Consider the following 22,630-nt stretch of genomic DNA (forward strand, 5'->3'; position numbering starts at 1 on the left):
TTTTTTTTTGGTGAATAGCCCTTCCCCTGTGCACCTTGCTTAATATACTTGTACATTTTTATGAGCAGTTGCTTATACATATATATATATATATATTACAAGAAATGTATGCATTTGCAATAGATGTCCTATCAAATAATGACAATGGAGGCTTCAAGAAAAAAAGAAAGGATTTAGCTGTATCTAATTCTCATATCTGTTGATAGCTTTCGGCTTCAGCAGTTCCATGCTTCATCAAGCGGCCGGGTTCATGCATGAGATCCACGATGTAACTCTCTGGAGAAGCTCTTGTCCCCGGTCTCAGTGAGTCACTGAGCAACTTGACTTCATTCCAAGCACGACCATAGTCACCACGTTCCAGAGTACAAGCAATGCCAATTCTGTCTGCAATAGCCTAGAGAACAAAGTATTCAGAATATTACAGAATGTAAGAAATGATTATTCTGATCTCTGCAGCCTAGGACACATACACATTATAGTCCAGTTGTTTATCTATAATCCTTTGACACTAATCATGCAGCATACAGAAGTCTGCTCTTATCTTATCAAGATGCTTATTGATTAGACTGGGCTCATGTAGGTAAATTGCTGGGTTTATTTCTTTCACACTGTCTTATTGTGTTGTCCATCCCTTTTCACTTTTAATTGATCTTTTACAATTAATTTTGTTAAGAGAATTAATAATTGTGGCACAAAGGTGGAAACTCTGCAGTTTTATATTATCTATAACTGTCCACAGAAACATGTCCCCAGTCTTTAATCACTGTTACATGCCAGGAGTTTTGTCCATTTCTTGTAGAATTGCTATAGACTATCTCCTGTTGTCATTTCTGGCAGCTACAGCTTAAAATTTTACAGATTTTAATATTATAGACCTACAAAGCACTTGTAATGGTATTATTATGAATTCACCTTTAGTTAATTTATGAGCCCAACTAACCACTATACCCCAGATTATATTGTGCTTCATTAAAACTTAGTATATACTGGCCAGTTTTCAATGATGCAGAGAGCAGCATAGATTATTATTATCAATAAACAATATTATATAGCACCAACATATAACGCAGGGCTGTACATTTAATAGGAAGTGACAGATACAGACAATGACACAGAAGGAGGGGACCCTGGCAAGAAGAGTTTACAATCTAAGAAGTAGGGGAATGTAGCACACAATAGGAGTGGGGATTTGGGATGTGATCACATCAGCACCATTCTCTGCATCCTTATAATTTGAAATGAAGTATTGTGAACACCAGGGGCATAACCACCACACCCCACAGAAATGGGAAATGAGTAAATGACTATTGATATCTAGTGGCAGAAAAGGAGTACTGCACATGATAGAGTCAAAAAGGAAACATGCATTGCAGCCAAAGCTCTTTGTTAAATAGCTGAATAATATTTATTTTTAAAAAATAAATTTTATTGGAGTTGGGTATCAGAGGTAAACCATATCTACATGAAAATGTGTTTTCTAAAGCACTAGGTAATACAAACAAATCCTGCATTTTCTTCCCATAAATACTTTTTACATATCAGTGTTGCTTATCTGCCTATTCTCTTTTAGCCGATTCCTGTCCACATGAACTCGCTCAAGCATTAGCTACACATCATTGCTCTGAATTATCTGATAGTGATAACTGTGAACCATGCCAGTGTAATGTGTTCCTGCATCATTTCTTTTAGTCTCTACCAGGGGTGCATGAAAACCACAACAGGTATCACCTTATACAAAGCACCTGTAGGACAGGATCATTATACATTTTTAAAATGAAAGCTGCAGATATATATTATTTGAAAAAAAATAATTTCAAAAGACATACACATTTTAGCATATATACAAATTTACCGATTGGGTTTAGACGTATGTTAAGAAAAAAAAAACCCTTTAAAAATATAACTTGTAGCAAACCTTGTAGAGCAATGCTCGGTGATAAAATATTCCCTTCTTAATCTTCCCAATGGGGATGACATTGCTCTTCAGCTCAAATTTGAGTTCACTGATATGAAGCTCCCAGCTGAATTCATGCAGTTGATCTTTTTCTATTGCACCGCCCATCCTTTCAGCCACGAACCTGTTTGGAATTCAAGAGGATACATAACGGTACATGTTTTTGCCTTCAAAATAAGAAGAAGCCTTTTTAATTCTATGAACAGCCCAGAATGATTGCTAAAGTTTTTGCGGAGATCATTATGTGAACTAAAATGGTAATGTATGCAGCCACCTCACTATCTTGACTGTTCAGCTGCATAATATGTAAGATTAAAAGCCAACATAAAAGCTTAAAAATGAAATCAGTTTTGGTGTGAAGTCTGTTGAAAGTAAATATCTAATGATTATGTGCTTGATCAGAAAAGAGTATACCCATCATGGTGAATCAAAAAGAAAGTTTACAATGAAGATGTGCTTGGCACATGCAGTCACTTTAATGTCAAGTAAGCAAAGCACACCAACAGTAAATACTTTTGCACAGTTCAGCCATCAGAAGCAACAGAAATCTACTTCTTTGCAAGCTCCAAATCACAACATGACAACAGATTTGACATATGCTTTAAAGGGTCAGTTCACTCAGAAGTATTTTTTCAGATTTGAATGAAGCCTGGTGAACTGATTGAGCCCTGGCTTTCATGTGCACCTTAGATGCAGTCAGACCTCCCTTCCAAAGGCCCAGACAAAGTTGGTATAAGGACCTTGAACACCCAAGAAAAATGGCCAGAGTTTGCCTTCTCCTCATGACTTCAGCAATATAAGTGGTAGATTCTACCTATTTTGCATCCCTCTTGCCCAAAGCAGGGGATCTGCCCACCTGCTCTGCCTAACTCTCAAGCTGGCCATGGGACTCAAATGTGTTCCCATTCATCTGGTAATTTAGGGTGCTTTTGCACTTCTCCATGATCCATCTCCTCCCATTACATTTTCCATCATACAAGATAAATAAAACATCCAACAGGTAGAAAGAACACCTCATTATAGGGTGCAGACTCAGGAACTCGGTCCAGAGATGTAAGAAACTGAGGTGCTTTAATTTTCTAATTTAACTAAAACTGGGATATCAGTATAGGGCAGACTGGCCCTTTAGGACTGTGACACACTACATACTGCATATCATTTATCTGACTTGGATGTACTGCAAATGTCAGTATGCAAAGTCCTATAACGAATTGAAAATATCAAAATATTTCTCTGATCTACCATCAGTAAAATTAAAATTGACATCCACAGGTTACTGCACTCTACACATCATTACTACTATTTGCACTGCCTTGTTAAATACATACATGTAGTAACACTGGGTGATTGTGTTTACATAAGCATGTGTCTAACTTACTTTGCCAGAGCTACCACTTGCTCTCCGAGGTGCGGGAGTGGAAGGATTGTCCTGGAAGCCTCTGTGAAATAGTCAGCGAGTTCCTGATCGAATGGTGGGAACCACTGTAATGTCTCAGAAGCGGGATCTGGTTGAGCTTTGAACTGGGGTACGTCTTCTTCCTCTTTCATCTTCTCTTCCTCCTTCTTTACTTTGCCCTTTCCTTTGCTAAAAATAGTTAAGATTTCAACACAGTTGTTATTTTTAGGGGACGTTCAGACCTTGACATTCTGGTGCATTAACACACCTTTATTCAGGTGAATTGTGTGCATGCAGCCCATTGTGGTAACACAGTCCAATAAAATCAATGATTATTTGGTTTCCCCCAAAATATTTGACCATAGATCTGTCATAATGACATATGAATATAGTAGAGATATTGGATTGTCAGTGTCTTTGGGGGACAGCTGGTGACAAGACTATGGACTTTGTACAGCGCTGTGTTATATTATTGAGTACTTATATAGCACCAACATAATAATAATGGTCTGGTGACACATCAAACTTCCAAATACAATGACGTCACTTTTGGCAACACAGTGCGCCACAACGCACAGCAGTGTGATCAGCATGAGAGCCAGCAACCAGCATTATCCCAAGGAGGACAAGGATGATAGCAAATCTCCTTCTCTCATGACAGGTTTTCTTTAAAAATGTTCTGAACTCGCAGTTCCCCATTTGTGATTTATAATGTAAGAATCGGCTAGGACAGCCATATAATATTGAAAACCCCAAAACATATATGGGAAAGCACAGATATACACAAGCAGTGTTTTCTTTAAGTGAATAATTTGAGTTGAAATTAGAATCCATATCAATAAATCTGCAGCCGCTGGACAGAGGAACTAATACCCCACAGACAGATCCACATGACAGAGCTACAACTTGACCTCTTAGATGCAAAGAAAAACCACGCAACTGTGTTACTTAAAGAGAAATTTGTAATCTTGGTAATGTTTTTAGATATACATGTGGAAGTGATCAGCTCAGTGTTATTATTACTATTATTATAAGGGTTGATGTTTAAAAGCTTTGCATAGCTTGTATACAGTTGTGTACCCATGGGCAGCCATACATGTGTAATACCTTATAGTGCTCTGCTTTCTGCTTCATTTATCTGCTACACTTATCTCACTACAAGTCTTCCACATAGGCTTTGTTATAGTACATATAAAACCTTACAATAACCCTCTCCCATTTGCTTTTTCCTGATCTGTTAAATTTACCATTAAAAGCTTTTTGGTATATTTGTCAATTTTGCCAAAACAAATTCTGAGCTAATAACTTTCCGAGCTCTCTGACGGTGATAACTCTCATCAGTTACATTTTCCCCAGCAAAAAAATGTGGATGAGCAATACAAAGTGTGTTGTGATGCACTGCATTGTGCATTGCACTGTACTGTACAGTTTGTTGGGATGATATTCACAATGAATGATACCACAATGAACGACATATAGATGTGTGTTGTTGCAGGTTGTGGTTTGAAAAGAGAATCTAAATGTGAATAAGCTTTAAAAATGAAAAGAACTGCCTAATGATGACAACACATGGGGCTCTATTTATGAAACAGGTATTCTGACATCCTCTCAAACATTCCCTGGTGGGAATCATTTACTGTCGTTAAAACACATGGAACTGGAAGATTCTCACAAGGGAATGTTTAAGGGAATGTCTGATTCACTGTTTTAAAAATAGAGCCCATGGAGCATTTTTTTTGAGTATTTTCCATGATCACATGGATCTGTTCAATCTACCACGCACAATATCATATATACCGGTAATAATATTACTCAGTATTTATATAGCATAACATAATACGCAGCTCTTTACAAAGTCTATAGTCATGTCATTAGTTGTCTCTCCAAGGGGCTCACAATCTAATGTCCCTACCTCTGTCATATATTATTGGCTTTATGTAAGTTATTCTTTAATTCAGTCCAAGATCAATTTTTGGGGGTAAGCCAATTACCCTAACTGCATGTTTTTGGGATGTGGGAGGAAAACAAAGCAGGCGGAGTAACCCACTCAAACATGGGGAGAACCTGCAAACTCCATGCAGATATTATCTTGGCTGTGATTTGAACCTGGGACCTAGCACTGCAAAGGCCAGAATGCTAACCACTGAGGCACCATGCTGCCAGTGCCTGCAAAGTAGTCAAACAACAGTGTGAATTTTTTTTTTACTATTTATAATTAACTACTCTTTGTAATGCTTTACAAATATTTGGGTGTTTAGAATAATTTCAGAACTATGCATGTTTTTAGAATTTTAATGTACAGCGCTGCGTAATATGTTGGCGCTATATAAATCCTGTTTAATAATAATAATAATAATAATTTGCTGATTTTCCTCTTGCTTTACATTTTTTATAACTGAGCTAATAAAATGTATCACTACAAACATTCTACATGATCAAACAACTGAAACAATGTTGGGTGTCAAATAAAGTCAATGCTTTATATATATGTTTCCCAGTTTGTTGCCCTGAAGTCCGTCATAGGGAGTCCTTCTGTTAGGAAACACATCTGCTTCGATTTAGGCGTCCGCTAATTCATAAAAAAGAATTGGCTGACACATTCCATAGCACGTCTGTCTTTCAGTAGAGGATTTCTGAGCTCTCCAGTACACTCCATATGATTTTAAGCTGTGCATGTTTTTTATTAATTAGTGTAAAGTAAAAACATCTGCCGGGGGGACAGCAATACATTTGCTTTACTGTCCTGGGTGGCTTATGGAAAAAAAGAAAAGAAACATTGCGCGTCGGCACACTGTGAATTTATCCTACCTTCTGGCCTTGCATTGGCCTATGATCTACAAATGCAAAATATACAGTAATAAACAATGCCCCAACAAAGCCCGTTAGCACCCAAGGCTAAAATGTCAAACTGTGCACTCCATCCCCCCATAAGCTTTGAACTTCTTTAGCAGCATAGGTTCCAGATCTTGCTTAGGGGGCTACTTACTTCTGTATACCCCTTGTCCCTGCCCTCACTGCAAATCCATGTTGTTATGGGGCATTAGGTATTTATATCACATTAACAATTTTTTATTTGGTTATTGCTTAGTTGTGATCTTTCTTTCTACAGCTATACATTTAAGCTGAACCTTGGGTAAAGCTATTATTTACCCTTGTGTTGTTTAAGAGTATTAGAGTATTTTCTTTCTGAGGGATTTGGAAGCTTTTTTGTTTTTTACACTGGTGTTTTATACATAATTAGGCACTTACTGCATATACTCAAGTATAAAGAGGAAGTTTTTTCTTTTTGCCTTTTTGCCAAAAGAAAAAGAATCTCGGTTTTTACTCAGGACATACCACTTAATAGGGCTGTGTCCTCATGTAACGTGTACAACAAATTCTAGTGTATTGAAACATTTTTGGCGTTTGTTACACACTTTACATGCTGGTGACCAACAATAATGCATAAAAGATAATGTAATAGCAAAAGACTGATCCTAACTCAAAAGCACAAAATATTTTATTCGCTTCCTGTATGAGTAAGCTGTAAATGCACCACCACCTCAATGCCAGTGTGAACCTAGCCTAACATCCCATATTAACATTAATTTTATTGCCATTTATGTTGACTCCCCCTATGAATGTTAGTGAAGCCGTATTTGCCCTAGTTTTATACTTTAGTCAGTGGGCTTGATTTAATAACGCACTCCAGGGCTTAACCTCCCTAGAGGTCTAATTCAGTCCAAATTTCCACGCAAAAAGCAGTACAATTTTTTGCATGGAAATGTATTTTTCATTGTAGGCTTTAATACTTAGGCATAGCTCAATAAATTTAATTATTTATTAATAAACTTTAAATAACAAAACACAAACATCTGTTAAAAAAAGATAATAAAAAATATTTAAACAGGTAATGTAAGTGTACAGTAGCATATATAATACATATATAATATAATTATATATATATTATATGAATATTTCTTTGTATTGGACTCAATACAGCTATTTTGTATTGAATCCAATACAAAATTATTTGAATTTCCCGCCGATCCTGCCGCACGAACCGGCGCCTGCACCAACATCACCAGGATCTCGTCTCTGCACATAACGGCTGGAGATCGAGGAGGAAGGACCTGTCCCCAGGACCTGCGGGGACCAGCAGGACGCCAGGGGACAGCGACACACTCGGGAATACCGCTAGGGGGGTTAAGAAGATACATTTTCATCAGTAAATCTGGATGATCTAGCAAACTTGGAATGCATCTGGTCCGGGATTGAAAACATTTGCTAACAAATAGCAAATGACTTCCATTTAAGGTTTGCTAGATCACACAGGTTAACTAATGAAAGTGTATCTTCTCCAGCCTTGTAAAGCTTTAATAAATAAGGTCAAATGTGGTTTTCTTGAGGTTATATTCAGATTCGTTTACATTCAAGTATATACAGTATGCTGTCATGGATCTCTTTTAACATGCATACTTTCCATTGAGGTTGATGATTTTTACCATGATATTTGTGCGTCAATATGGCTGAACAGTGTAAGCAGCCACTAAGCCTTTTTAAAAGTCCAATAAGCTTGCTAGTTTTAATTTACTTTTATTGTTACATAATCAAATTGTATATAAAATATATATGAAAATTACCTAGAAGATTTTTCCTTTATTCTACTCCGGCTTACAGAAGAAGATCGCCCTGAAGATTGTTCTTGCTTGTCTTCTACTGGTGATTGACACCGACTGACAAAATTAAGTAAAAGAATATAAGTGAACCTGTCACCCCAGGAGTTTTGCCTATATATATACACACACACACAAATATTCAATTTCAAAAATCTTCTTACTCATGATTCTTATGATTCTGGATTCTGAATAAAAACTTTGAAATAATTTTCTATTTATTGATATTTTTTTTTGTTTACTTCCAGACATTAATCTGCATGAATAATATAAATATTATAATCACATACCCTCCTTTTTCTCTAGAAGCACTTCTGCTCTGTGAAGATGGTGACTGTCTGATGTTTGGCTCGGTTTTCTCCTCCGCAGGAAGGGGTGATGGGGTGGCACTGAAAGCATAAATATTCATATAAGCTAAAAGACAAAGTTGACAGTATATAAACTATATTGGGACATTCACTTTGACTCATTCCATGTGCATTAAAACAAAAAGTGTTCTTATGGTCTGTTTGATTTCTAAAGAATCCACAGCTCACCTAGAAAAGCCTGTCCACTGCCAGCATGCTGCAGTAAAGCCTCTCTGTGTGAAAGCAGTAATCTTATTGCAAAGGTCTGATGCTCCCTATTGAACCAGGTAAATAGCTCCAGAAAGCATTGGTTCTGATTATGGCTGGAGGCATGTCAGACTTCTACAGGGAGACCTCTGCTTCTGATCAGAGAATGAGAATCTTTATCTGCAGAGTGCTGATGGGGGACAGGCTTTTCTACTTACTTTTTGTTTTGATGTTTCTGAAATGTATGCAGCTGATTTTAATTTGATATTTTAGCTTAGCATTGGTAGATCTAAAGTCAACACTTCTTTTAGTTCTGGGTTAAAAATTCTAAAAAGTAATTAATTCTTTCCTTTTTTGATCCTCCATAGGGGAGATCACCTGTCACACAGGAAATGGCAGGTGATCTCTGGCTTGTCATTGTGGAAGAAATTTCCTCTTAGATAGCGAGTGAGCTTAGATAGCCAGTGGCACCTTGGACTGAAAGTTATGGATTTGCAGTGTCCAGGACAATGGTTGCCAGGGATAGCAAAACTAAACATTGTGTTGGCTTTACATAGTCTTTAGATACATTTACATTTACATGGCTTAGGATACACCTAATCAAACACTCCTATTGTGCAGAAAAGTTTTTTAAAACTTTCAATGTTTTATAGTTAATAAAGAATCTATTAATAAAAGGTCATATATAGTCATTAGTACTTATTTGACACTAATTTTATTGATCACTAAGCTTGAAATCAAACTATAGAGTAAGCAAACATTTTCTAAAAACAAAAAGAATGTTTATTGTACCTAAATAGTTTTGTGCTTTGTGCATTTCCTCCAGATCTCTTTAGTGACTCAACATTAATATTTGCTTAGTGTAGAAGTTTCCTGAAATAAAGACCAGTCACTTCGGAACTCTTTTCCGAAGTAAAAGGTAGTTTTCTACAGGTGGTCTGTACTGAGCCAGCCTACAGGGTCTTTTCTACACCTCTGCTATTTGTATAGACCAGCCTTTCTCAACCTTTTTAACATGAGGGAACCCTTGAAATATTTTAGAGATATATCAGGCAAATTCTGCTATGATTGCTCTATCCATCACTCCAAGTCCATAAGCCTTGTTGGTCAGTGGGAAGAATGCTTCTTACATTACTGGACAGTGGGCAGAATGTCACCCTTACAAACTGCTGAACTGACCTGAACGGACCAAATTGCTCAATGGAACCCCTAGCGACCTCTGGGGGAACCCTAGGAACTCTGGCTGGGACATACTCCACCAAAACATTGGCATGAACTATTTGCAACACAGTGATGATGCTGCTGATACTTGAACAAGTTTGCAAAGGTATGCACAGTGTGTACACAAGTACACAAAGTGTAGTTGAAACCTTTCCAACTATATATTTTTCATCGCTGGGATTCTTAAGCTTTAAAAAGCTTGTACCCGCTTTATAGGGTTGATTTACTAAAGAAAGGCTGTTCACATAGCAAAATGAATTATCCTTTTGCAAGGGATATATCACTTGGCTTATTAAGTTCTGCTATCTTCAACCATCCAATCGTGTGCAAAGAAAAATCCTATTTTTAAAAAAAATTGTATCACAATCATTAAATTAAAGGAAATATACCTTGTAATGTGATAATTCACCTTACAAAGTGAGCAGACTAAATTCCTCCAGTAAATCAGCCCCTCCAACCGAAATCCTTTTGCTTTCCTTGTCTATTGAAGGAATAGTGTATTTGTCTACTTCGGTAATTTCAATGTTTACTGCAACACACATTTATCAAGTACTGCATGTTCTGTGTCAGTTTCAGTTTACTTAAAAGCATGTTCTTTATTTTCTCCATTATGGTAAATTACATTTCCTGTGTGTCACATGTGTTTACTTTGGCTAAACCCACTGATAGAAATTTTGATGTTTACTTGATGTTTACGTGATCTGATCATGTAGCCCTTAAAGTCAACTTGCGAAATGATTACTAGAATCCAGTTAAAGTGAAAACTTTTTAAAATCTCAAACAGTGCACGTAACATAACCCTCAGTAAAGAGATCATGCAAAAAAAAACACTTATAGGCCGAATAAAAACAAAAAAGGTACCATTTGCCATTTCAAAGAAGAATAACATACACTGCTTATGTTAAACAACATTTACCAACACATATAATGTACATTTTTTGGGCTGCAGAGATGAAATTCCATGTTTTAGGTGATAGCATTATCTCAGCATGACAGCAGATGGTATGAAATAAAGTTACTGAATACTTATTGCCAGTGATTAGCAGACCATGTGTCCCAAGCCAATTGATAGATTTTTTTTTAAATTTAAAGTAAATAGCAGAAATGATTTGCAATTTAACACCATGAATGATATTGCTGAAATTTACAGTAGTGAAACAAGGGCTAGACTAAAGACATTCAACTTTTAACATATTTATATATTTATAACACACCATGAATTAAAGTTAAAACAAACCCTCCTTGATCCATGTAGCTGCAAGCACTCTAGAGCAATTTGCCATCAAAGTTCACAGCAGAAACACTAAATTTCATTTTTCTCAGAAGTTCATCCCCCTTTTGTCCCCATCTCAAAGTAACTTAGCAGCTCAGCACTTACAATTCAGGAGATCTTATATTGATCAAAATAACTGCTCGACTTTGGTTCAGCTCCCGTTTGCTAAGTTCTTCCAAAGATGGTAACTTTGCATCTGGTTTTATCTGTAGTAAAGAAATTGGCACTGATATTAACAGTGTACATTCTTCAAACATATTATAAGGAATGCAGCAGCATTTTCCTCTTATAAGATAATATTGGTTATGTCTAGTAAATAACTGCTGTAAAATGATTGTAATTACAATAATTGTACAACTATATAGGAATTTAGTACAGGGATCATTCACTTTTGTTTTGACTAGACACACACTACCCTGAAGGCTGACAACAAATCTACTCCTCAAAATATCTAAATTACCTAAAAGCCACTGGAGCAGGCATAGGAGCTCCTGAAAATTTAAACAAATTGCTATATTCTCTTAAGACTCCTTTTTTATAACTTTAATTAATTAGTAAAAAGTTACTATTAGAATAAATGTTTTTATACAACAGGAGGTTACATAAAAAACAATTATGTAGCAAATAAAAATACTGTAATCACATTGTTAAATGGTAGCAAGGGGCCTAGAGTGCCTTAAATGAAATGGATCAATAATATAACACTGTGCAATATTCATATTCAATAGTACAGAAATATAAATAAATTCACCAAAAAATAATGTTTACTGTAGTTCTAAACCCTTCCATGTTCTGTATGTATATTCTGCTTATTCATATTTAGTATGTGTATAATCATATATTTCCCCTCATAGTTCTTTGACTGCTTAACATGCATAAAAGTATAAGGTCCTACAACACGAGGACTGCATCTCAAAGAAAAATGGTTCTACTTATACCCCTGCTACTAAAAATTAGTTTTGTGGACAGCAATCAAACCTTGAAACCCCTACCAGCTTTACTCAAATGTACATAAAGCTTTGTCTGGAGTTGAACAGACCAGAAGGCATGCCACAGTCTTTATTGAGATTTTAAAGAGCACTTGTGGGTTTGGTGTATTTCAAAGCTCTGTCCTAAGTTGGGGGGAGAATTGATTGGAAACTCATGGACAGTCCTGTGGTCGTGTGACTTTTCACTCTTGAAGGCAATACTGTGAATCCAGCACATACCCTTTACCCCAATTCTGGTCTGTGAAGGACACTGGGGATAAGGGACTGGTAGCAGAGGTTTTATATTCTGGGAATTAATTGCTTCTGATCTGTTAGGTAGAATGGGGATTGGAGTGAAGTCATGAAGACCTGGCCTCTCAAAGGTCATTTCTAGTAGTGTGAAGCATGTGTGAAGTTTTTTTCAAGGCCAGATTTTTGAATATATACCAGAACTTTAAGTTGGGTTACTCATCTCATTTTGTAACAATGTACTGATATGCTTCACAGTATTTAAAAATATAATTATACTTTGTTCCAACATACCCGGCCATGGTCAAAAAACCCATCACTTATGAGGTTGTTGTAGGATAAAAATCCTTTCTGGTTGTATTTCAGAGAAAGGTTATTATCCAGCATCTTGTTCAGAGCCAGCTCACTAAAGTTGTTTCTGCGACTTGCTGAAAGATTTATTTCTTGGAGAATGTCATATGCCCTAAACATAAAAACAGAAAGAACAAAATCAAGATATTCCTGCGTGTTTGAAAATATAGTTTAGGTACATTATTTCATTGCAGGTGCACAGAATCATGAAAAATAATTTTGGTTATTAAGAGTACAGAACACCAAATCAGGGGCAGGTTGTTAGTAATGGAAGAAAATCCTAATTACATAAATAAATTAAGATCATGTGAGTCTTTCTATAGAGGGATCAACCCCCAAAAAGGACACATGGGTGTTACTACACAGTAGCTCAACACAATCACCTTTTGCAAGTGACTGATAGACAAATATGTTTTGATTTATGACAGGTTGACTTTAAGGGCTCTATCATTGGCCTGCTGCTATAATTATTTCAAAATATGAGGTCATTAGAGTTGACAATAATGGCAAACAAGCTGCTAAGATGTAGCAGGTAATATAGACAGCTGTGTATGCAGATACAACCTTATACTGGTTTCTTGTGATCTCCTCAAAAAGACGGCTAGGTAGGTACCATAGCAAGAGGGCATTACCAATAGTAATACACAACCCTACATGTTTGCAAACTTGTGATTGGAAATGTAGATATAAATTGACAATCACAAGTATTTGCAAACGCTATCATTTTTATTATTATTATTATTATTATTATTATTATTATTAATAATATAATACAGGATTTATATAGCGCCAACATATTACGCAGCGCTGTACATTAAATAGGGGTTGCAAATGACAGAAAGATACAGACAGTGACACAGGAGGAGGAGAGGACCCTGCCCGGAAGAGCTTACAATCTCTTTAAATATGATATCTGTGATTTATATAAAATATTGCAGAAAAGAAAAATTGCAGCATATTCTGCATATTTACCCTTATAAATATTATTCAAAGGAGATTTGCAGTTTAAAATGCAAATAGTTTGTAGTCTTTCACAATGACCTTGGCAGTATATTTCAGCATATAAAGCTTAAAATATTAACAAACATAAAAACACATTTATAACCAAATTAAATGTGGATGTAACTTCATTATTGGGATTACAGTTTTAATTTAAATACTGTACTTAATGGAGCACATCAATGAATCTCTATTAGTGTTAATGCTTTTACTTACCCCAATCCATAGAGTTCAGCTGCAGTCAATTCTTCATTTGCACACACAGTGATGGCCCAGCATGCATTTCTCCGTATCTCATCATATTCAGAGTGCAGTAGTTTAACAAGAAGGGGCAATCCACCGGCGTTCCTAAACTGCAAATAAATTTAGGTTAAAAATAGTTTACGTGTAAGCATGTCATACACTTTAAAAGAAAAAAAAAACACTACATGCCTATTTTTCACGTTGTATGCCTGCTAAAATGCAATTTTCAAAAGACAAAATTTTAAGTGGCATCCAAACGGAAAAACACAGACATGTGTCTGTGTTTCTCTCGGAAAACCTCATCACAGGCACAGCTCCAAGACTTTTCTAGAGCTGCCCTGACTCCCTGGAATGGTCTTCCTCTTCCTAATCAGCTTGCTCCTATTTTATGCTCCTTTTAAAAGATCGCTCTAACCCATCTTTTCAAACTTGCCTACCCGTCTTCTTCTGTCTCTTAAAACCCTTACTACTTCCCACCACTCCATATCTCCCCTCTTATTGTGTGTTACTTCCCTCACCTCCTAGATTGTAAGCTCTTCGGGGCAGGGTCCTCTCCTCCTGTGTCACTGTCTGTATCTGTCTGTGTCACTGTCTGTATCTGTCTGTCATTTGCAATTTAATGTACAGATGTGGGCGCTAAATAAATACTGTTTATTAATAATAATAATAATAATAATATTAATTCAAAAGGACTTAAACCTTTTATTTTTTACAAATAAATGTTCTGTAACTGAGATATCTAAATCCATTTAATATGGTGGCTGAATCAGTTTGCCTTTTTCGGACTAAGTGGTTTTAAATTATAGTGGATATAATGTTTCATTTTGGTTTCAATTATCATTTTAGGATTTGTAAATTAATGACATTTTTTTCATAAAAAACAATATTTTTCCCTTTGCTATAAGTTCTTTGAAACTTCTTCTTGGGTCCTGTCATTTGTACTGTCTTAGGTACAGAAAATACCGTTGACCTTGGCACAAAGTAGTATCCTTGTCACTTCCTAAGGGCTGAGCTGAAAACACAACTCATCTTTATCTTCCACATTATCTTCCATAAACTGTCATTTCACCTCCTGCACTTAACAGAGATCAATTGAGTAAGACCTGTTTAACGTACATTCTGAATGACAACCATGGCTCCCTCTGTACATAAAGTGAAATAAGTGAAATACCCACCCTAGGGCAGGTAGCCAGTTATCTATAGGATCACCAATTAAAAAATGAATTGGTAGGCTGCAATATATTACATGTTTGTTTTGCATTTGGATATGCTTTGCAATGTGTTATTTGTTGTCAACTACTTTAATTGTAACTGCACCTTTGTGGTGTTGTGGAAACCAAGTTTAACCTGAATATTTACATTCAGGACAAGCTGCAAAGTAAGACATAAAATACATAAGATCTGTAAAAAAAAAAGTAAACATATTTAAAAAAACATTTATTGGGCTAGAATTTGTCTAATGGCATACAATACAGGACATCAATTTACATCTTCAGGGTACTTGCAGATTAACACTAATTGATTTATTGTACTACTCTGACAAATGGAAGATACCAAAGGCTGCAATGATTTCCTATAGTAAACACCTTTAAATAATTTTGATAATGTTCTCATCATATGTATCATATGCTGGCTAGAGAACATTCATATGAGTTACCTATTTTCCAACCACCCTTTCATTCATTACCAATATTGAAAAAAAGAAGAAAGACCTTTTAATGATACCACTGGATCTTGAATATTGAATGTAATAAAAACTGAAATGTTTATTTTACAAATGTCATTAGAATGTTGATAATGGAGGGATAACCCAGGAATTGTAAAACATAAGCAAATCATTCTTCTGCTTTAACCCTCCCATTAGAGCTTAGGGCAAATAAAAACATGATAAGATCATTTGGAGGTTTTGGTCACTTACAAAATGTATAAACTAATACATGTAAGCATAATTTAAAAAAAGATTTGTGAATCTTTTTGGATTCCTGTCCTGTACCCCAACATTGACCCTTATAATTCACTGTAGTTATACAGTTTCCCAGTAGTGGCTGGAGAGGGTTAAGGTAAAGATATTTTAAAGCATACCAAAACTCAAAATGTTTACTTTAGATAAAAGGGCAGACAACATTTATATATAAAATAAAAATATTGTATTTATTTATTTTTTTAAGTGCAACACCCTTTTTTTAACGGAAGAAAAAAATGGCGATCACACGCATGCACAGGGAGATCGGCATTTTTTTACCATCTATGTCACCCAATCTCACGCCTGCACAGTGTGAGATAGGGTGACGTACAAAGAAGAACACAGAAGAGGGAAGAAGATAACGGCCCCTAGAGATTCTTTCACACTGGGCCGAAGAAGGATACTGGGTCGATGCGGGACACGATGGAAGAAACCTCCCAAACGATCGACGAATCTGCTCGATTAAAGGTAAGTGAGATTTTTTTTACTTTAGTTCCTCTTTAATTAGAGATGACTGAGCGGGATTGGAAGTGGTGGACTTTTAAAGGCTTTCTTTATAGAATTCTTTATAAAACCTTTAAAATTCATTATAGAATTCTTTATAAAACAATTAGTTTTGAATTTGGTAAGTGCTTCAGTAATCAATGCTGGTACATTCTGGCAAATGGTATACTAAATTTATTTGAAGTACAATGAATGTTACCAAGACTTGAAGTGTCCATGTAGGAATTAAAAATGCAACTTTTGGGAAATCAGGTGACTCTATTCGCTGAATCCTGCTTACAAATACATTTTTAAAATTTGTCAAATGTTCAAAGAGCTTTGGAGATGACTGAAAACTGAAATAATCATCTATCACTTTGCCAACATGCCCTCATAGGAAAAAATCAAGCTGTATGGCCAAACTCTAAGTTATTATGGTAAAACATGCTAATAGGAAGTCACATGACCCATTCATTTTCCTCTCTCAATCTTATCTGGAATATTTCTCACCTCGACTCTGGCATCTGCATCACACCCCACCGCAGCCACAGTGAGCGCCGCTTTACTAAGCACCAGATTGCTGGAGGACTGTAATGGTTCCACCAACGCATTCATGACACCCTGAGCTTGTATGATGAGCCGAAGAGATTCTTGTGCAGCCATGTTGATAAGAACCGTGCAGGCGTTGGTAACCACTCCATCCCTTTTATCTGACAGAAGATGAATTAGTGCTGTGATTCCATCTGCTTCTGCCACTTTGCTGGGTTACAGAGAAAGAAAACAAATTTCAGACAATACAAAATAAAAGCAGAACTCCAGCAAAAAAAAAGCAAAATAAAAATAAACATCCTACTAACGGATAAAGGGGGTAACAGGTACCCAGCGGTACTCTATTTCCTGGATGCATGCTTATTCCATGACAACCATTAAGGTGAATTTTCAGTGTGAATGAGTGTTGAATGCTGAAGACACTTACAGAATCTGCAGTGCTGGCATAGAGGGAAAGTAGGATACCCAAGTCCCCAGACAGGTGTGTAATGGATCTCTTGCCAAGAACAAGTGGCTTCATTTGGTTAGAAACCTAACAGGGTATTCTTAGTATATTTACCAGAATTTACCTAAACCATTATATCTGGGAGGTAAATTTAAGCATAACTTTTACTCAAGATCCCAAGTGAAATGTTTTTGTAATTTGAGCAACAAGCAAACATTCTCGGCCAATATCCTGCAATAAAGTTCAGCATATTTTTACTTTGAGTTTTTGATGTGTCTTTTGAGGACATACACTGGTTGAAACCAGCCAGAGAGAAAATTTCCCAAACAGCCATAAGAAAACCTGAAAGAGGTTTTAACCGTTCCTCACTCCTTTCATATTAAAGAAAGCCTTCCATGAAACATTGCTCACAGGACAATGTTAGATGACCATCCACTAACTATGGTATCCTTGGGTTTCGGATTTGTAGTTGAATACCTTGCTGTTCCACCAATACATACTCACAGCCTTCCTCTTTAATACTGTGGGGTATTACCCTGCGGTTGAGTGCGGTTGTGGTTTGCTGTGGTGATGTATAAAAGGGAGCAACTGCTTTCACCTTCCTCTAACCGTTGTGAGCTGTGAAAGCCAATAAAAGTGGCTAGCTGCTTAACCGCGGCCAGAAGCAACGTGTTGTGTTCACCACAACGGCGCTGCATCTGCATCTATTTGAAACCACACTCACAAAGTGGGTGCAAGGTTGAACGTGCGGCTGACCGCTACAGTCAACAGATTTGAAATTGGCCTTAATTTTCAGAGCAACATAGAAAACTATCACAATAAAAGCCAGCTGTGCTGTAAGAATAACTTTTCCACGAAAGTAGAATCTTTCCAGAAATACACAACCCATATATCTAACACAGCTAAATGAGCAGATTAATCTTCATGCTAAATACAGAATTTGACAAATGATCTAAGCCAATGATAATTAATTTGTGCTGCTGAAATATTCTCATTAATCAAAGTGTCTATTCCTGTACCAAGCTCAATCCACAATATGATTTCCAGGTGATTCTTTCTAAATCCAAATGAACTAGAGTGCTATAAGCACAGCATACAAATGACTGAGTGCTGGTAATGCAATTATCAAGTAAGGTGTGATATGAGATCCATTTAATGTGACAGCCTAGATTAGGAAAAAAAATGTAATTGATAATTGTTGATGTGAATTCAGCCATGCATTTCACTAACTAACAAATTTGCATATTAGCAAATCCTGAAAAGTAGTTTTGTAATCAAAGCAGATTAATAGTCAATAGTCCTAATTAAAGCTGACCTCCTGCCTTCCCTTCAGTCTTGCACAGTTGTACAGGCTCCTCTTCTGGACTGAAATAGATTTCTCTGATTTTAGTACACACTGTGAGCTTGTCACTGCATTATAGGTTGCAGTATGTCAGGCTGAGCACATTTCACATCCCGTCTAGAGCAGCAGTCGCCAAATGGTGGTCCGTGAGAAAATTTTGGTGATCTATGGCCTTGGCCGGAGCACCCCAAAGTGGGGTCAGGTCAAGGATCCCTGATGGGGGGCGCACCGGCCAGAGTTGCAAGCCACGTCCCCGTACAGATCGCAGGCCCAGGGAAGTAGACAGGTTGTGTCTCTGGAAGCTCACATATGTTACCTAATTCTTTGCAATGCCCACTCCTCCAGATTGACACCTCTCAAGGCATATTGATATTTGCATATATTTGTGCCAAAAGCAAGCACATTGATTGCATCAGGACTAAGGCTCAGTACACACGTGCAATAATTGTTGTTGGAAATAATCTTTCACGATCCTTTCCAACGACAAAAGACTGCACAATGCATGAATGAGCGCTGTACATACCGTACAGCACCATTCTACTCCATGGAGAGGGGAGAAGGATGGAGTGGCACCTTGCTGTGCTCTCTCCCCTTCACTTTCATTATAAACATTCCTCGTTCGTCTTCCATGGATCTCCCAAGACGGTTGTCAGAACAATGGACAATGAGCGCTGTACACACGCCAGGTTCTCGTGCGATATCAGCCCTGAGGTGATTATCGGACACGAATCATCTGGTGTGTGTACGGAGCCTAAGGGATCTCGCACCGCTCACTGTCACCAGCTGCAGTGTGTAGTGTTTAAGCGGCTGGTAATTTGCCAGCTGCGGGAAGCCACCAGGATCGCTCAGTCCCAAGACAGTGTAAACCTTCTCTTTCTTCAGGAAAAGTATATTAATATATTAAAAAATGAAAATTGTAAAAATATTTTACTTTTTAACAGGTATATACAAACTTTGTACTCCAAACACAGTTTCATTAAAGCAGACTTAATAGGAGGTCCTCCAATAGGTAGACCCTTACATAATTTTTAAAAGAGCCCACCCCTTGTATTCATCAAAATTATAGGAAAAGTTTAGGGCTGACACATAGAAGGTTAACCCCCTTCTCTCCCTGCTGACCCTCTATGTGTCAGGCCCAAACATTTCCTTTAAAAAGCAATAGCCACCTATTACCATCAAAAAGTACACCAAAGGGGTCTTTTGTTGCCTAAAGACGTGAATGTGACTTAAAAACCAACATTTTCTAGTAAGGGAATCAATCACTTTTAATAAAAAAAGACATGCATTAGAAAGATTTACCTGCAGAGTATGTTTGCAGAGTATTTTTTTTTGGGGGGGGGATGGGGGATGGTTTGTGTTGTTCTTTCTATTTACCAACAGATGGCAGTAACGCTCTAGTTTAAAGAAATACATTGATGGTAAAATTTGTAACTCAGCTGACTGCTAAAATGAAATCTGTATTATTCATGCTAAAGGTAATTACAAATTATAATTACCAAAATAAAAAAGATGAATCTTGGTCATTTTCCTTTAGCCATGAACGTACAAGTCATTTAATGTCTTTGATGAGGATCACCTTTGTTACTTTCTTTCATTTATTTTCAGTGGCAAATTAAAATGATTACATTCAGAGCTCGGTATTCACATTCATCCAATATACATTACTTATTATTGAGGTATTCTGGCACTGCATACACTGCACATTGTAACACCCGCCATCTGTCGATGGCGCGGAAAACCATGAAAGGATTTTACTTTGTTTGAACTTTCGGGTTTATTGTAAATATAAGTATTTAATAATTATGTTAGCCGTGAAAATAATAACTTTTAAAAACATACATTGAACTTTTTTCTTTGCCTAAAAGTTTAAACAGCTTTAGGATGAAGTGCTTTCTTATATTTTGCTGCTCTGGTTATACCTCTCTTCCCATCAACTTGCTAATTAAATGGATTAAAAATGTTTTTTTAATTACATACCTTATTTCAGACACAGTATATCATCAGTGGATCCCTGTGCTTTTCTTCACAATTGATAGTTTGAAAGATTCTATTGATAGCTGGCAGGGGCCAGTAAAGTGCTGTGATGTTTTCAGGAAGCCACGCACAGCACCCTTCTTGTCCCTCCCACCAACTATGGGCCTGATTTATTTGAAAAAACCCTTTTTCAAGACTGGAGATTATAGACTATAATGAGAGAACCTGAGTGATCCAACAACGCTGGAATGGATTTCTTAAAAATAATTTGCTATTAGTTGGCAAATGTTTTCTATACTAGGCCAGATTCATTCCAGGTTTGCTGGATCACCCACATTCTCCCTAATAAATCTACTCCAGTCTTGGAGAGCTTTGTTAAATCAAGCTCAATGTCTCAGTACTCCTCTTATGAGCCCCCAGCATTGATGCCAACAGAAGGCTATGGAGGAGCTATTCTTAGACAGGCTGCATTTTCATACACATGAGTAAAAGAACTTTAATCCAATGAATTAAAGGAGTGGTTCAGGGACACTGAGCCTGGGATGGAAAGCAATAGATGAACCTGCATGTCTTGAAGCAAATAAATGGAGTGGGTGATATGTTACTTGCTGCAGTTTCTTTTACACACTGAGAGAAGCCTATTGTGTGCAGTGAAATCGGAATAAGGTATTTCAGTCCGTTAGAGGAGTTCAGCTTTAATGTTTTTTGGTGTCATTCATGCCTTCATGAGGGAAGATCAAGAAGGGGGATTTGTATTCAAAGTCAGGTGAAGTGTTTAAACAGCTATGATGCTTATCTTTAAATAGGGCCCTGGGCTATAGCTAACACGCAAGGCTATGACTGTAGCCATATAATACAACTGGGCTCAGAAGCACAGGGGACCAAAGATGACAGGTTCCACAGGGAATTATGCAAAGCAGTAGAGAAATTTCATAAAAGCATTTTAATACACTGAATGTATAAATTCATTATTGTCAAATGTTTGATTATCACACCTGTGTGTTGCAAATCGCCTTCTAAAACTTTGGCTATTATTTTGAAGTTTGCCCCTTTTTAGCTATTACTGCCTCCACTTTTCTTAGCAGGCTTTTTACATTTTTGGACTGTGTCCAATTGAGAGAGTGTGACGAATGTGTACATGGGTTCATTACATTTTAATCATGAAAAACATTTGGGGCACAAATGGTATTCTTTCAACCAATGGGCCAGTCTTCTTAAAGCTCTCCAAGGCTGGAGAGGATACACTTTCATTAGTAAAGCTGGGTGATCCAGCAAACCTGAAATGGAATTCTTCAAATTGCTAGCAAATGTTGAATCATAAACCAGAATCTTTCCAGGTTTGCTTAATCACCCAGGTTCACTGATGAGAGTGTATCTTCTCCAGCCTTGGAGAGCATCAACAAATCTGACACATGTATTTCAATGGCAATAATTCCACGAGGGAATGTCAGATAAATAGAGCCCTTAAAGTTTTTGTTTTTTAAAATTCCATTTTTTTTGTGTACGAGCGCACTCGACTCTGGACCACGGGAAACCGTGCTCGCTGGTCGCGCGTACTTTCGCGCTTCCAGCGAGCGCGGATTTTATTGATGAATCAGGGCCAGTATATCATCAATGGATCCCTGTGCTTTTCTATACAATTGATAGTTTGAAAGATTCTATTGATAGTTGGCAGGGGCCAGTGAAGTGCTGTGATGTTTTCAGGAAGCCACGCACAGCACCCTTCTTGTCCCTCCCACCGACTATGGGCCTGATTTATTTGAAAAAAACCTTTTTCAAGACTGGAGATTACAGACTATATTGAGAGAACCCGAGTGATCCAACAACGCTGGAATGGATTTCTTAAAAATAATTTGCTATTAGTTGGCAAATGTTTTCTATACAGGTTTGCTGGATCACCCACATTCTCCCTAATGAATCTACTCCAGTCTTGGAGAGCTTTGTTAAATCAAGCTCAATGTCTCAGTACTCCTCTTATGAGCCCCCAGCATTGATGCCAACAGAAGGCTAT

At 37.0% G+C, this 22,630-nt stretch overlaps 1 protein-coding gene across 1 annotated transcript in view; it reads right to left on the bottom strand.

The window, feature by feature from the left end:
- Positions 1 to 27: 27 nt before the first annotated feature.
- ARMC3 (armadillo repeat containing 3) overlaps positions 28 to 22,630 on the bottom strand; it is a 29,624-nt gene continuing 7,021 nt past the window's right edge. The window contains exons 6-14 of the mRNA XM_072413469.1: positions 16,820 to 17,069; positions 13,837 to 13,973; positions 12,565 to 12,733; positions 11,159 to 11,259; positions 8,296 to 8,394; positions 7,973 to 8,065; positions 3,333 to 3,539; positions 1,916 to 2,078; positions 28 to 394 (exon numbers count right to left, since the gene is read on the bottom strand). Of these exons, the coding sequence (XP_072269570.1) occupies positions 191 to 394; positions 1,916 to 2,078; positions 3,333 to 3,539; positions 7,973 to 8,065; positions 8,296 to 8,394; positions 11,159 to 11,259; positions 12,565 to 12,733; positions 13,837 to 13,973; positions 16,820 to 17,069 (1,423 nt within the window). The 3' untranslated portion in view covers positions 28 to 190. The remainder of the gene's footprint in view (positions 395 to 1,915; positions 2,079 to 3,332; positions 3,540 to 7,972; positions 8,066 to 8,295; positions 8,395 to 11,158; positions 11,260 to 12,564; positions 12,734 to 13,836; positions 13,974 to 16,819; positions 17,070 to 22,630) is intronic.

The sequence above is a fragment of the Pyxicephalus adspersus genome, chromosome 5 (assembly GCF_032062135.1).
Source record: "Pyxicephalus adspersus chromosome 5, UCB_Pads_2.0, whole genome shotgun sequence".
Lineage (NCBI taxonomy): Eukaryota > Metazoa > Chordata > Amphibia > Anura > Pyxicephalidae > Pyxicephalus > Pyxicephalus adspersus.